The sequence below is a fragment of the Hypanus sabinus genome, chromosome 12, assembly GCF_030144855.1.
Source record: "Hypanus sabinus isolate sHypSab1 chromosome 12, sHypSab1.hap1, whole genome shotgun sequence".
In the NCBI taxonomy this organism is placed as follows: Eukaryota; Metazoa; Chordata; class Chondrichthyes; order Myliobatiformes; family Dasyatidae; genus Hypanus; species Hypanus sabinus.
In genome coordinates this window covers 61,071,211-61,087,969 of record NC_082717.1, presented here as the reverse complement: position 1 = coordinate 61,087,969, position 16,759 = coordinate 61,071,211, and the positions used below count along the sequence as shown (strand labels likewise).

The following is a 16,759-nucleotide window of genomic DNA, read 5'->3' as shown; positions in this document are numbered from 1 at the left end:
TCCTGCTATGGCAACAGCCAACTCTCATGCCTGGAAAAAGGCCTCAAGTGCCAGCTGGAGATGTTTCCAAAGTGAACTCATTGTCTCTTATCACCCTACTGTTTGCTTCACATAGTTCCAACATGGCTCTGCTGTTTCCTGAGTATTTCAGGTTATTACTGCTGCTGCCGAAGTAATAGGGCTTGTAATATCCAAGCAGATGGATATTATAGTGGGTGCTTTCTCCCCAAATGCATGCATTTGACCTGCTGGGCTCTAGCTATGTGACCTTGTCTGATACCTTAGCTGGCAGCAGAACTCTTCAGCAAAATATGCAAGGTCATGTTAACCTTTCAGTGCCCATGCTAATGAGGGACCCTTTCTATATGTCCCACTGACTACAAACACAAAGTCAGAAATTTGCAGATGTCCAATGTCCAGTTTCTTTATATCTCAGCATGCAGGACTTTGAAAACATTCCAGCATTGCCTAATAAATGGCAGATAACCTTAGCAGTACAGAAGTGGCGGACAATGAATGTCTTCAACAAGACAGTTTAACCTTAACCTTAACTACATCTTAGTGGGTTCCCACCAACAATATCATGGGGGTCAATATTGACCTGTAACTGAAGAATACAATAGAGAAATATCAGAATCAGCTTTCTTATCACTGTCAAATGTTAATAAATTTGTTGTTTTGTGGTAAAAATGCAGTATATGATATAAAAAGAAATTACTATAAGACACAATAAAAAGTAAAATAAATAAACAGTGAAAAAGAAGAAAAGTTCATGAGTTCATAGATAATTCAGAAATCTGATGGCAGAGGGGTAGAGCTGTTCCTAAAACATTGAATGTGTGCCTTCAGGCTCTTGTACCTCCTTCCTAATAGAAGTAGTGAGAAGAGGGTTCATTCCGGATGGTGACACTCCTTAATGATGGATGCTGCCTTTGTGAGGCATATGGTGATTGACATAGATGTGATGGACTCAAAGGCCCGTTTCTATCATGTACTGCTCCATGACTTTGAAATTCTAAGCTCCTGTTCTGCTGGTAGACTTCACACAGAGTCCAATCATGAAGCTCGGCCCTTGGCAAATGATTCAGTTTTGTGTGGGAGTCTTGAAACATCCCAGGGTTCACATGAATGTATGCTGGAGATCTGTGTAGAACTGGAAACAAACTGATATCATAAAGCCTGTAGTGATATTGTTTCTTTATTAATTTATCTAGCGATACAGTGCGGAGTTCACCCTTCCAGTGCTTGATCTACACCGACCCACCAACCCGCGACAAACCTGATTAACCTGAGCTAATCATGGGACAATTTACAATGACCAATTAATCTACCTGGTATGTCTTTGGATTGTGGGAGGAACTGTAGGACCTGGAGAAAACTCACACATTCCATGGGGAGGACAGATGAAGACTCTTTACCGAATGGCACCAGAACTGAACTCCGAACTCTGGAAGACCCTGAGCTGTAACAGCGTCATGCTAACTGTTATGCTACCATGGAACTACTTGTTGGCAGTAAGGTTATTGCTGCCACACCAACCACTGCAGAGACTGTAATTTACTGTCAGTGTCTTTTGTCAGTTAAAATCTAATTCTAATTGTTACAGAATTACCGAATCCTGACCTACACCCAGACCTTGCTTACCTATTGGATTTTGTTACCTTTAAAACTGACTCTTCCACTTTGTCCTAATACTCTAAACTTGTCTGAACTTTTCAAATTCTCACTCCCATAATCTCTTCTTGTAAATCAGCCTTTGAAATCTAATCCTGCAGCTTTGTCTATTGTTCCACTGCTTAAATTTGATTATAGAAATTAAATGGAGCTGAAATTCCAAAGCTAAGTAAAATATGCAGCTGCTGTTGAATAGGTGTGTTGACTCAAAGTCATTACGGGTGAATTTGTATGAATGCTTCATATCATCACATATTACTTTTTTCTTCCTAGGGAGTGTGCCCCATAATTGCTTCCAGTTCTCAAATACGATCCAAGAAGGATTTTCTATAATGGCCGCATAACCTCTTGTCCCATGTTTACCAATCTTTTAGATATGAAGGTCAGTTCTTTTTTCACCTATTTTTGACTATTTTCTCTGCTTGTCCATGTCATTTTAATATGCACATGGGCCCTGCCCTGGTCTCTGGGCCTATGTTTCATAATTTTGTACAGATTTTGTTGCATTCATTATTGTCTCATTGAGATACATTTGCTTATCTTTGTCCCTTCACGACATCTATTTCAAAGACAAATCCAATTGATCAGCTGCAGAAAAGTGTGATGGAACATGCAAGCACTTCTGGAGGAAGCCAGAATTGGGAAATCAAGCCTCTGCAAATGATGGAAGTGGAAAGTGAGTTAGCTTCAGTACTATTCAGAATTGTTTACGTGCCAGAAAAGAGAGAACTAAGCATCAAGAAAAGGAGAAGCCAAAAGACTCTCAAACTTGCTTTTGTATGGTAAATATAAATTGAAATATCTGGCACCAAGACTGGATCCTCAGCTCAGAAGGGAAGGAGGGAAAAGAGGAGAGCAGTAGTGATAGGGGATTCAATACTTAGGAGGACAGATAGGAGGTTCTGTGGAAGACATTGAGAATCTCGGATGGTCTATTGCCTCCCTGGTGCCAGGGTCCATGATATCTCGGATCGAGTTCTCAGTATTCTCAAGAGGGAGGGTGAGATGTCGTGGTCCATGTAGAGACCAATGTGTTGGAGAGCACTTCGGGTCCAGTGATCACAATGCCACTAGTTTCAATATAGTTATGGAGAAGGATAGGACTGGACCCAGGGTTGAGATTTTTGATTGGAGAAAGGCTAACTTTGAGGAGATGCGAAAGGGTTTAGAAGGAATAGATTGGGACTATTTGTTTTATGAGAAGGATGTAATAGAGAAATGGAGGTCATTTAAAGGTGAAATTTTAAGGGTACAGAATCTTTATGTTCCTATTAGGTTGAAAGGAAAGGTTAAGAGAGCCATGGTTTTCAAGGGATATTGGACATTTGGTTAGGAAAAAGAGAGATATCTACAATAAATATAGGCAGCATGGAGTAAATGAGGTGCTTGAGGAATATAAAGAATGTAAAAAGAATCTTAAGAAAGAAATTAGAAAAGCTAAAAGAAGTTACAAGGTTGCTTTGGCAAGTAAGGTGAAAATAAATCCAAAGGGTTTCTACAGTTATATTAATAGCAAAAGGATAGTGAGGGATAAAATTGGACGCTTAGAAGCTATGTGTGGTGCAAAAAGAGATGGGGGAAATATTGAACAATTTCTTTTCTTTGGTATTCACTAAGGAGAAGGATATTGAATTGTGTAAGGTAAGGGGAAACAAATACAGAAGTTATGGAAACTATGACGATTAAAGAGGAGGAAGTGCTGGTGCCTTTAAGGAATATAAAAGTGGATAAAACTCCGGCTCCTGACAGGATATTCCCTAGGACCTCGAGGGTAGTTAGTGTGGAAATAGCAGGAGCTCTGACAGAAATATTTCAAATGTCATTAGAAATGGAGATGGTGCTGGAGGATTGGCGTATTGCTCATGTGGTTCCATTGTTTAAAAAGGGTTCTAAGAGTAATCCTAGCAAATATAGGTTTGTAAGTGTGACGTCAGTGGTGGGTAAATTAATGGAAAGTATTCTTAGAGATGGTATATATAATTACCTGGATAGACAGGGTCTGATTAGGAACAGTCAACATGGATTTGTGCGTGGAAGGTCACGTTTGACAAATCTTATTGAATTTTTTGAAGAGTTTACTAGGAAAGTTGATGAGGGTAAAGCAGTGGATGTTGTCTATATGGACTTCAGTAAGGCCTTTGACAAGGTTCCGCATGGAAGGTTAGTTAGGAAGGTTCAATTGTTAGGTATTAATATCGAAGTAGTAAAATGGATTCAACAGTGGCTGGATGGGAGATACCAGAGAGTAGTGGTGGATAACTGTTTGTCAGTTTGGAGGCTGATGACTAGTGGTGTGCCTCAGGGATCTGTACCGGGTCCAATGTTGTTTGTCATATATATTAATGATCTGGATGATGGGGCGCTAAATTGGATTAGTAAGTATGCAGATGATACTAAGGTAGGTGGCGTTGTGGATAATGAAGTAGGTTTTCAAAGCTTGCAGAGAGATTTAGGCCAGTTATAAGAGTGGGCTGAAAGATGGCAGATGGAGTTTAATGCTGAGGTGCTACATTTTGGTAGGACTAATCAAAATAGGACATACATGGTTAATGGTAGGGCATTGAAGAATGCAATAGAACAGAGTGATCTAGGAATAATCGTGCATAGTTCCCTGAAGGTGGAATCTCATGTGGATAGGGTGGTGAAGAAAGCTTTTGGTATGCTGGCCTTTATAAATCAGAGCATTGAGTATAGGAGTTGGGATGTAATGTTAAAATTGTACAAGGCATTGATAAGGCCAAATTTGGAGTATTGTGTACAGTTCTGGTCACCAAATTATCGGAAAGATGTTAACAAAATAGAGAGAGTACAGAGAAGATTTACTAGAATGTTACCTGGGTTTCAGCACCTAAGTTACTGAGAAAGGTTGAACAAGATAGATTTTTATTCTTTGGAGCGTAGAAGGTTGAGGGGGGACTTGCTAAAGGTATTTAAAATTGAGGTGGTAGATAGATGTGGATAGGTTTTTTCCATTGATAGTAGGGGAGATTCAAATAAGAGGACATGGGTTGAGAGTTAGGGGGCAAAAGTTTAGGGGTAACAAGGGGAACTTTTTTACTCAGAGTAGTAGCTATGTGGAATGAGCTTCCAGTAGAAGTGGTAAAGGCAAGTTCGATATTGTCATTTGAAGTAAAATTGGATAGGTATATGGACAGGAAAGGAATGGAGGGTTAGGGGCTGACTGCAGGTCGGTGGGACTATGTGAGAGTAAGCATTGGGCACGGACCAGAAGGGCCGAGATGGCCTGTTTCTGTGTTGTAATTGTTATATGGTTATATAATTTTATTTAAAACTTTTGAAAGAATTATTACATCAAATATAATTACAAACTAACAGTCTCTAAACTTATCAATTATTTCTATGAAAAGTAACAATACTGCAAGTATTTATTACAACAATTTAGCGTACCCATGAGCATTTTGTAATAAAGAACAGTAACGCACTAGTTTCATACTAATTATTTTTAAGCTTCTGCAACATGTTAAATTCCAACACTGGAAACTCTGCACTAGTTGGATGTTACAGTGTTATAGCTTTGCTTACAGTCAACTGCAGAATGAATTCTTATGGACTGGAGAGCTTAACTAGAGCTTACATTTAAATGGTTAACATAGTCAATTAAATCGAAGTGCATCATCACAAAGACTTTTGTACTGAGGCAGAAAAGAGATAGGCTAAAGGACCTGGACTGGATTAAGTTGGATTGGACTACATTGGTGGAGAGTGAATTGATGCATTCTAGAGGTAACTGCAACATTCTTCAATGAAGGAAATATTCTAAGATGCTTCAGAAAACAATAAACCCAAAAAGAGAAAAAGTTGTTTCTGTAGCATTCTTTAGCAATGTTGTTATTGTGATTTAGAAAGGTCTTAAAGGAGGAGAGAGGTGAGGGAATTCTAAACTTTGGAGTCCTAACAAAGATTGAAACAGTCAATACCGGTGGAGGTTGCACAAGAGGCCAAGGTTTTCAAAGAAAATCTAGTCAGAGAGAAATGAAGGCCATGTTACTTCAATGGAAAGAAAATGGACTTAAGTGGAAAAGAATGTCAAGCAGTATTGTCAGTCTTGTAAACATTTATGTAAGCCTCCCAGTACCCTACTTCCCCTTCCTTCAAACACAGCTGGAAATGGCAAAAAGTTGTTAGATAAAAGTGGTGGCAAATTTAGATCTTGTATAATAATAATGAAAGTATTGAATAGTTAGCTGGTTTGATCTTGTTGCTCGGTTTTTTACATTGTTTGGAAAGACATACAGTATCTGCTTAATGCATTTTCTCAATCATCCATCTGGCGCAAGTGGGAATATACACTATGGAATCTCCTTATTGCAACAGTTCATGAATACATTTCCTAAATTAAACAAGTTGAAAAATCCTTTATTTCTTCTAATCAGCAAGGTGCTCACTTTGTCTGAACTGTTACTATGATGCTTAACAGAAAACAGAAAGAAACAGGAAATAATGTAACTACTTGTAATGAACCTGACTTGACAGATCATTTTTTAAAAATCAGTAATAGAACCAGTGTCAATGTTTCTCAGAAACACAAGAAGCTCATCCTTTGCTTCTGTTATTGACAGACTTCCTGAGCTGTAACCGGCACTGATACAACTAAGGCAAACAGTGTAGTGAATCTGTCCACTATAAGAGGCATGCACTATTAATGGAGCTTCCACTTATGAGTCAGTAATTATCAAAGTTGTTTTTCATTATTGACTTGGGTACTCTGCCATGTTCAGTGCTTAATTTTAGTTGTGTTTTCATTATTTGCACGGATCTGCTTTGTAGCAATGCTTCTCTGGATTGGCGCTTTGATTGGTCTTCCAGATGATACCAAACGTTGACCTAAATTGATCTGTTCAGAAGTGTAAACGGTTTCCTAAAAGTGTTCTTGTTTGGGTTCAGTAGCATTCTTTTGGTTGTTGTTTCTTAACTGTGGAGAAAATATTTTAAACAATTTTTAGATTGTGCTTGCGATGTTTGTTTCACAGACACATGTGAAACAGCCCAATCTCTAAAATGTGTCTACCCACTACTACCCTGAAATATATTTAGTCTTTTTTTGAACAATTGTAAAGAGGATTATGAATCACAGTAAATGTATAAATGCCTTACCATCTTCCATAGCTTTAGTCAGAATCTCTTTGTTGTGTGATTGAGATGCATTTGTTGAACTGTGTGATAGCCAATGGATGAAGGTATAGACTCTGGAATTAAATGGAAATTATTGTAATAATGGGTACAATTTTAGATTTTTAGATAGCATTGTGTGCAGCATTTCAGAATCAGCGTTAGGTTTATTATCACTAGTATGTGTCATGAAATTTGTTAACTTAGTAGCAGCAGTTCAATGCAATACATAATATAGAAAGATAAATAAATAAATAAATAAATAAACAAACAAGTACACCATATACAGTAAGTATATATATATATATATATATATGCATATTGAATAGATTAAAGTAGTGCAAAAACAGAAATAATATATATTATTAAAAAGTGAGGTCGTGTTTCATGGGTTCAATGGCTATTTAGGAATCGGATGACAGAGGGGAAGAAGCTGTTCCTGAATCACTGAGTGTGTGCCTTCAGGCTTCTGTACCTCCTACCTGATAGTAACAGTGAGAAAAAATCATGCCCTGGGTGCTGGAGGTCCTTAATAATGGATGCTGCCTTTCTGAGACACCGCTCCCTGAAAATGTCTTGGGTACTTTGTAGGCCCCCACCACCCATCAGCAAATGTGAAACTCACAAAGCTAAACTGGAAGTTAGTCACTCTCATCCCAAGGGAAAACCTAAGAACGGGGAGAAGTATTAACACTCTTATGTAAACAAATTATTTTAATTAGTTGAAGAGGTGATTACGAATTTGAACACTGGCCAGGCATTTCCCTCACAACTGCAGCTCTTCATCTGTTGTCCTGGCTGAGATCAGTTCTCAGAGTTAGCAGCAGGGAGCTAGTCATTAGACCACTGGATTTGATATGTAATAATCCACATGAGCGTCCTTCCAATCAGCTTTTCCCTTTTTCCTTCATGTATTTATTTAGCTTCTCCTTAAAATATCTGCACAATGTGATACTGAGTCCCACCGTGTCACCACTCTGGGAGATGCAGTTTCCTCAGGATTATCTACCAGAATTGTTGGAGACTTCCGTTCATAACATCTATAACATATATAATTCTAGAATGGGTGGAAGGATCTTGATGTAATTCATTAAACTCTTTCATATATTAGAGTCTATACTAGCTAACAACACTCCAATTGTGCCAAAGTGAGCTAAAATCCAGTTCAGATCATTTACAGAAATTAGATACTGTGCTTTCCTCTCAGTAGGATCTGCCTATGGAAAGGGAGCATTTGGTTTGAGGAATTTTCTTGAATATCCCAAAGACAAGGACAGGACTGAGCAGAGGTAAGGAATCAGAACAGCACTAAGTGTTGTGGCCAGATGGAGGAGTGGGTATAGCAAAACCCTCTCCCTTGCAGGCACAGCACTCTCACTCCACAAGGTCACTGAGTGATAACACAGAGTCTGGCCGAGTCCTCCACGCCTTCAATGGAAGTAGATGTGCAGAGCCCAGACAAGTTGTGACATCAGTATTACCTATCATCAGTGTACTCCTGTCTAATGTTTTTGTAATTAGTTTTTTCCCCAATTTACTACTTTGAGCCAGATTTCAATTTCATTTTTATCCATTTCCCACTTGTGGCTCCTTCCATGGCTGGATTATCTGTGTACTATGTCAAGAAATGCTGTTGGAAGCACTTAACTTGTTCTGCCCCACGTTAGTCTCTGGCACTAGTGGAGTCTCAATCAAATTTGGGGAAATTGATGTCAACAATTACAAATACATGTTTGTATTACATCTTTCCATAATCTACCTACATAACTGTTCCTCCATCTCCCACTGGCTGGTGTGAGGTTGCAGTCGTTTACAATTTATAATCTCACCATAGTGAATGCACCTTTCCTATTCCATAATAAGATGAGCACTAGCCAAGTTATCTCAGAGGAAGGGCCCTACAAGGAATGCTCGTTCAGTGCTACTATGACTGTTGTGTCTGTGCACAATGACAATTAAGTAAAAGTAAAATTAAGTAAAAGCATAGCCATGGGAGATGGCTTTAACTTGTGTATACACACACACACACACGCAGACAACAGATCAGTACATAATGCTATATGGGGGAAGGGGTGGTCATTGCTCTAAAATAAATAGATCCATACATTACAGTGACATTCTCCTTGATCAATAACAAAGTCCCTCACCTCTTTTACATCCCTCTCTGTTGCACCAGAAACATCTGAATCCTAGCACTTGAGCTGCTAGAACTACCTTTCTCTCAACCAACTCTCTGTAGTGGTTAAAATATGATATTGCCATGTATTACTCCAGACTCATTTGTAAGCTCATTTTCTTTATCCAAAAGCTCCTTGCATTGAAATAAATGAACTTTGACCTGTTAGCCTACCATGTTTGTTAATTTGATTCTGTCTATCCTTCCATTTAACCTTGACCTAATCTGTGTCTTCCCTTCAATCACTTGTTGGCCTACTGTCCAGCCTTCTGCTACTATTTTAAAAGCTCCTTAAATAAACAAGATCTACGTGTGGTAATTTGAAGATAGGGCTACTGTAACCACTCCCCCCCCCCCCCCGGGACTCATTGGGTTTAATCTTTAAGAGCGCCTAGCACCTCTTTTCTGTGAATAAATGAAAGGTGAGGAAGACCTACATTCTGCTGGTTACTGCGTTACCTACCTGTGGTACAGCATCGCCAAAAACTGTATAAAGATTACAAATGCAAAGATGGCGAGAAAGACGAACGTCAGTGGTTGTATTTTGAGATATTCGTTCTTCACAACAGTTCCATTGTGTGCGAGTTTTGGGCTGACGATTCCATCAGTAACTAATTGTAGGAGAAATGATCCTACTAACCATAACAAATTAATCATCAAATACAGGAAGAGAGCCTGGTGAAAATGGAATGGAAAAAATAACATTAACAGAATAAATCCAGGCAACAAAGGAAATGGAATCAGGCAATCTAGTATCTTAGGGCATTTGTATATTTTCGTTATCCAAAGCTGTTATGCAATTTTTGGACCAAGGTGGATATCTGAGAAAGTTTAACTGGTATAGTTCCTCTGTGTAGAGCAAGGTGTTTACTTGCTGCTGTTTCCCGACCTTTCAGACATTTAATGTAAGCTCAAGGCTCTATGAAATACAGGACCCTCTGAATGTAATTGCTTTGACAGTTGCCACTTGATGAATAGACACAGATACAAAATGCATGAATATCCACAAATATCAGACCTTAAGAACAACAAAAAATTATGGAAACGATTGATTTCATTCAAATTATTATTTTTAAATAGCCAGTTTAAGTCAATTTGGTTACTGCATGTTTAGAAAGCATATTCCCCAAAATAGCGTTTCTTAAACAGCAGGAAAATCGCACAGTTGTTTGGTGGACATTTTAGGGTCGGTGTACATCACTCAGAAACTTCATATACTGTATGATAATGTGCCTTCACGAGAAAATTATTCCTTATCACCAAAGTAGGTTCAAGAGGTTGCTAAATATAAAAAAAGTATAACTTCCACCAACACCTTCCTGCACCTCTCTGAGTAGCAAAGAGAAAAGACTGTTTAACCAACCTTATTCCTGAGAGTCAGAAGTTCCCTCTTGATTGTTTTCAAATAATATTTATCTTCAGAGAGGGGCTTCAGATACACCTGTATCAGTTTACTCCAAAATAAGGATTCATCCTAAAATAAGAAGAAAATGTATTAAAATAACCTCCCTTGGTACTGAGTCACAGAACATATTTGACATCAATGAGTAACTGATACACTAAAGTGTTTGTATAAAAACACCATTTATGTTTTCCAGATTGACTCCAGTTGTGAAGATTATCAAGCGTTTTAGAAATACACATTGGTATCTGAAATTAGTTGAAAATTGAATTACAAATAAAAGAGTAAGATTTTGAGTTAATTAGTGTCAACTTAAATCCATTCCTCTGCTCACGGCAACGCATTCAGCAGCATTTGCAGTCCAAGTACTATAATCACAGCTCAGTCCATTTCACCTTCTGGCCATTTAGTGCAATGGGCCTAGGCTGAATCAAATTCCTCCTTCCTTTCCCTTCTAAGCTGAGCACATTTCCCACAAACATCAGTTGTGAATCCAATTGTCTGGATCCTTTAGTATAATTACAATTTAGAACCCATCTCTTGTGTATGAGTATGAGATTTAATTACAGTAATTTTGATCAGACTAATGTTTGTATCCATTTCTTATTAACTAGTTAATTTCCATTTTCTGGTATGTTTGCTATTGTCCCTTGTTTTGTTACCAAGTGTAATCTTCACCCTGCACCAAATATTCTTCATGTTCCACCCATCACCAGCCTGTGCACATTCATTGCTGGATTCATGCCATGTTTCTGGAATGGCAGAAATGCATCTTTCTATAAATAACAATATAATAACTTCAGATTCCATGAGCACACTCATTTTTGGCAACACATCCTGGGTGCTAAGCCAGATACCTTTGTACGGACTGCAGAACATTGCAAAGCAATACCCATGATAATATCAAGCTGTTGTCCTACAAAAATCAGTTGAAATAAGATCACAGTAAATCTGAAATAAGACATGACTGCCTAGATGTTGTTCCCATTAAGCAGAATTGTCTTCATCAGATCAGGAGTGTGGAGCTAAATTTGATGATGTCACAGTACCACAAACAGCAGATAAAATACTAGCCAAAACAAGGGAATTACATGAAAGGTTGTTCTTCTGATTTCCTGACCTGCCCTGGAGATCTTTCAACCTTTCAATCAGGCAAGCTGACAACCACCATGGCATTCCCAAAGGAGCTTCCTTTGATCAGGAAAATGGAGCACCATTTCTATGATACTGTCAGTTTGGTAACTTGGTTCTAGCCAAATGGTGCGCTGAGCATAAACCATTCCTTGCAAGTGGCATGAACAGGAACACCAGGCTATCAGGATGACACAGCAATAATGAAGTCCACCAAGTGCTTCATCCTTTATTGAAATGTAAGTAAAATCAGGGGCTGTTCTGACACAGATATGTGAGTCCTGCCTGTCAGGTGTCCTCTGTGCACTGATCCCAGCAATATTTTGTGCCCAAGTGTGAAAGGAAATTCTAGTTCAGGCTAGAGTACAATTCACTGCTTAATAATTAATGACAGCTTAGAGTTACACATATGTAATCTTACTTCTTCCAGGGAATCTTCAGTAAAGAGTGTTGTCTTTTTCAACTCAGAGAGCCAACCTAGAAAATACAAACACATTATAAGATGTGTAAAATGTAAAAGATGATGACAGCCATTGATCGTGTGGATAGTCAGAGGCTTTTTCCCAGAGCTGAAATGGCTAGCGTGAGAGGGCACAGTTTTAAGGTGCTTGGAAATAGGTACAGAGGAGATGTCAGGGTTAAGTTTTTTTTACGCAGAGAGTGGTGAGTGCGTGGAATGGTCTGCCGGTGACAGTGGTGGAGGCAGATACAACAGGGTCTTTTAAGAGACTCCTGGACAGGTACATGGAACTCAGAAAAATAGAGGGCTATGGGTAACCCTAGGTAATTTCTAAGGTAAGGACATGTTCAGCACAGCTTTGTGGGCCGAAGAACCTGTATTGTGCTGTAGGTTTTCTATGTTTCTAATAATTCAGATAGTACCTATACTCCACAGCTTCTAAACTGATGAAGTCCTTTGCAGTCAATTCTCTCTGCTGTCAGTACAGTTCAGAATTACACCAACAGTTATACTCACACCCCACCGAAAATACAGTCAGAACATAAGAAAGAAGAACAGGAGTCATCACTCAATCCCTCTGCATTTGCTCTGACATTCCATAAGATGACAACTCACCATTTACTTTAGTACCAATTTTCTGACAGACCCAAATTCCCTGCAATTCCTTAATGTATAAACATTTGCTGCTGGATTAATGATATATTTATTGTGGACATTATTATTGATATGTAAATCATGAGTAACTTTTGATAGGAAATAACTCCTTAGGGATTAGGAATCACTTTTTTGTGAAATTTGTAGTCTGCTTGTACCTTTATAAAAAGGCAACTTACCATTACTCAGGAGTTTCATGATATTACATTTGCATTAAATTGCTGATTACCATATCCACAGGAAGTTAGGGATTTTATATGACACTTTATTTCTCCAATGTTGCCCAATTTCCTTAAAACATAGAGCCATGGCGTCATAGAGTTGCACTGTACAGAAATGGGCTGTTCAGCACCCTACCTCCTTCCAATCTTTTTGCTTATCAACACTAATCCCATTCATCTGTATCCTATATCCTTCTACACACAGTGCCTCTCTAAATGACTCAGACAAAGTAGAGATTGTAAATTTCCTCCTTAAAACATATCCTCTCTGAACTTCTTGGGATTTTACAATGATCCAAATACTTCATGGACCATTTCCCCCGATGTCCTTTAAATTAGCCTAAAATGTTCCACGTGCCTATTTTCTGACCACTAAAGATGTTTCAGTGTAAACACAGTTGTATTGGGTGTGAGGTTTAGACAGATAAAACACTTCAAATCTCAAAGTCCTGTATACTCACAGTTTTCTACTGGTGATTGCAGCTTCTCTGTGACTTCATCTGTTTCACTTTTCCTTGGGAAATAATAGAACAAGTTACTTAATCAGAGACCATGTCTAGTCTGGAAAATAGAAAACCTACACTCCCATTTTTAAGTATTGGAATATTATTTTAATTATTAGAACATCCTTGTCCTTACATTTTGAAAGAGCTGTTATTTTATTCAAATCAATATGCTTTTGAAATAGAAGAGAGATGGTTGAGGTTAATGCCATATCTATTCAAGTGATGCTAGAATAATTTCAAATACTAACAGAATATTAAGCTTTTTATCAAAGGGAATGCATTAAAGTTGTGCAGTTTTATAAAGATTTAATTAGAATATGTATGGAATACTTCTATCTATTCTGGGTGCAGTATTAAGGGAAGGATATATTGGCCTTAGAGTGTGTTTCCTACAGAATCGAGGCTGGGGATAGAGAGATATTGCATTAACTAGAATTGATTTATTTTAACAAATTAAAAATTAAAGTGTGGTCCAATTAAGGTGATAAAAGGATTTACAGGCTCAAGGGAAAGGGTATCTTTCTTCTGGTGAGGCTGTCACCTTAGCCTTAGATGATGTCAGAAAGGGTAGGCAGTGGGACCCCTGAAAAATCTGAGATAATAATGAGGATTTCAGAACAACTAGTGACAGATTTTCAAAGTAAAAGAGAACTAAATAATATTGAAGCACGGCAGATATGTGAAGATTTGCTGGAAAGTATGTAGACTGCCATGTATTTGGGTTTGCCACCTAGAACTTAATAAGAGCACTAAGACAATGGATGCAAAACACCTCACTACTCCTACATTGTCTCCAAACAGTCTTGTCTCATTTTTGATACAGAAGTCAATTTGCACACCATGATAATTACTTTTCAAATGTTCCTTTGGTGGGATGCTGAGCTTTTTGACAACGAATTGTACATTCAAAGTGCCAACGACCTCTTTGATATCTCAGGTGCTGATCATTCTGTGAACTTCCATTTTGCTGCTTTGGTTTCTTCTCTCTGGTTCCCCAAGATGTGACGTGCAAGTTTGCCAATGAATAAATTGGTTGCAGCATTGACGCCGCAGGAATGCAAAGGAGATAGAGGAATCCATATATAACGAGGGATGTTTCAGTTGGGTGCAACAGTGCACTGATGAAATAAAGCAGTACCAGAGAAGTAATGAAAATACCAATTGGTGACACGAATGTTCCATCACTGATTATCATGCCTACAAAAAAACGAAACAGATAATTTTATCACTAATTTTATCTACAACGTCAAACACTCTGTAATTAGTGGCCAGCCCTTCATAATCTGAATGGACTTTACTCTTGCTCTAACACTTCCTTGATTTCTACAATTCACGTAAAATCACTGCCCACAAAAATTAGTAGATTTATTGCTTGGCTAAGTGCTTGCAAAAATAATGTATCACAGAGGGATCATTGAATCCTTTCTGTAGATCAGGGTTGCCAAGCTGGCATCCTTGGCTAATGGTAGGGGTCCATGACTTAAAAAAGCTTAGGAACGTCTGCTACAGATTTATATTGACTCTTCCAGTTGTTTCACCTTGGAGAGGGAAATACCGATAAAGCAGCCAATTTGATGCTACAATACTGGTCTTGCTACTTTCTCTCTCCTTTTCCTGAGGCAATATTCCATTGTCAAACTTCATAACTCAAATTGCACAAGCAATCTTTTCGATTGCCTTCAACTTCACAAATGCAAATTGTCTTTAAATATGTAGTCAATTGACTATGCCATCATCAAAAAAGTATTCGCTTACTCATCCTAATAAAGCAAACAGCATCTTGGAATTGAACTGAAGCCATTGACAAAAGATGAATGCTGTATAAAATTCTGTTGTTACCAAGTTTTCCCTCTCTTTTCACTTCTGCCTTCCCTGTCAAGTGTTGAGATCCTTATCCTGCTATCTGAAGAAACATAACACTCTCATGAAAATGAAAGTAATACATAGACATAAAGTTCAGAAGCAATACTTACCAAATGCAGCAAGAACTCCACCAATCATGGCAAGGGTATAAACAGCGGTAAAGAATGCAGTCACTCTGATCTGAGTATTGGGAGTTGTCGTGTAGCAGACGATTAGGTAAATTATTGGAGGGATGACTGAAACGATCAAGCACCTGTTATAATCCCAGTCGCTGAAGAAGGACAGAGCAGCTGCAAATTTAAAAAAGAATTATTGCCAAAGACCCGGGAGAAAATTCCTCTGCAGCATTTTCATAGAATCCCAATGACCTCAACAGATCTGTGATGTGTGCACAAGTGTGATTTAAAGTGGAAATCTTTGAAGATGCCCTCAGTGATTCCTGTTCCTACACATCATGTATACGTTGCAGAGTATTCTTCAGAGGTTAATGGCCTGACGAAGACTTCAGGTGCTTGCAAACCATTAACGTTGCAAAGAAAACCTGAAAAAGTTATACTTCGCAGTTTGAGATTTTGATGAGTTTTAATTGTCTTTCAAAACCAGAATCACTGTCTACCAATCTCCCTGATCCTAAATAGTTGATTGAATACGTCTTGAATTTTCTTTCCGTAAATCAAAATAATTTTATATCTTGTTTATAAAGCTTGCTGGCAATTTAGTCTATATGTTAATCCATTAAGTATTCTCCAATCTTTATTTTGTTCTCAGTAAAATATTCAATTATGAATTAAAGTTGATGCATTTAATTAACCCTAGTGCACTGTCAACAAGGATTATTCCCACTGATTGGTGACTTGGCCTACTCATTTCTAGCATTGTTTTTGAGCGCTCAATATCCATAGGACCCATGGCCAACACCAGTGAGCACCGAAAGAGCACTAGTGGCAGCTTTATTCTAGGTTAATGTTGAAGTGTTGTATACCACTGGCTACAGAAACTAAGCTGTTTTGTCAGCTTTTCAAAACATCATGCTCCCATTCCAACTGTATGGTTTCTTCCTTCACCTCCCAGGCATATTAGTGCAATTTATTGCTGCTTTGTTAAATAAAATCATCTACCATTAAATTTTTATCACTGACTGTTGGTATGTTTTGACACACCTGAGTTTTCATATCACATTTGATCCAAAACTCAGAAACTGGAATTTCACACTCGGAGGAATGTGCAGTCAGAGAGCCTGTAGATAATATGCACAAATCATTAAAAAGAAACTTAATCCAGGCACCCAACTCACCTTGCAATATGATATGTTAATTTGGGGACTTGAGCAGGTTTTGTATGGTTTACTCTCATGTTAAATATCACTGAGCACAAAGTGGTTAATCGGATATAAGGTTATATCACCTCCTATTGTAGAGCAAATGTTATATGTAAAAAGATACCATGTGATCTGTTGGGCCACCTTTGTATTTCTATATTTGTAAAGGAACTGACTGTTTCTAATTTTAAGTATGAGTGGGATTCAGTAGGAACTTGGATACT

At 38.1% G+C, this 16,759-nt stretch overlaps 1 protein-coding gene across 1 annotated transcript in view; it reads right to left on the bottom strand.

Moving 5' to 3' along the window:
* Positions 1-6,575: 6,575 nt before the first annotated feature.
* The window catches only part of LOC132402385 (chitin synthase chs-2-like), a 54,448-nt gene continuing 44,264 nt past the window's right edge, over positions 6,576-16,759 (bottom strand). Inside the window, 8 exon segments of the mRNA XM_059985243.1 lie at positions 6,576-6,607; positions 6,790-6,881; positions 9,444-9,655; positions 10,344-10,454; positions 11,935-11,990; positions 13,310-13,362; positions 14,206-14,551; positions 15,328-15,470. Of these exon segments, the coding sequence (XP_059841226.1) occupies positions 6,576-6,607; positions 6,790-6,881; positions 9,444-9,655; positions 10,344-10,454; positions 11,935-11,990; positions 13,310-13,362; positions 14,206-14,551; positions 15,328-15,470 (1,045 nt within the window).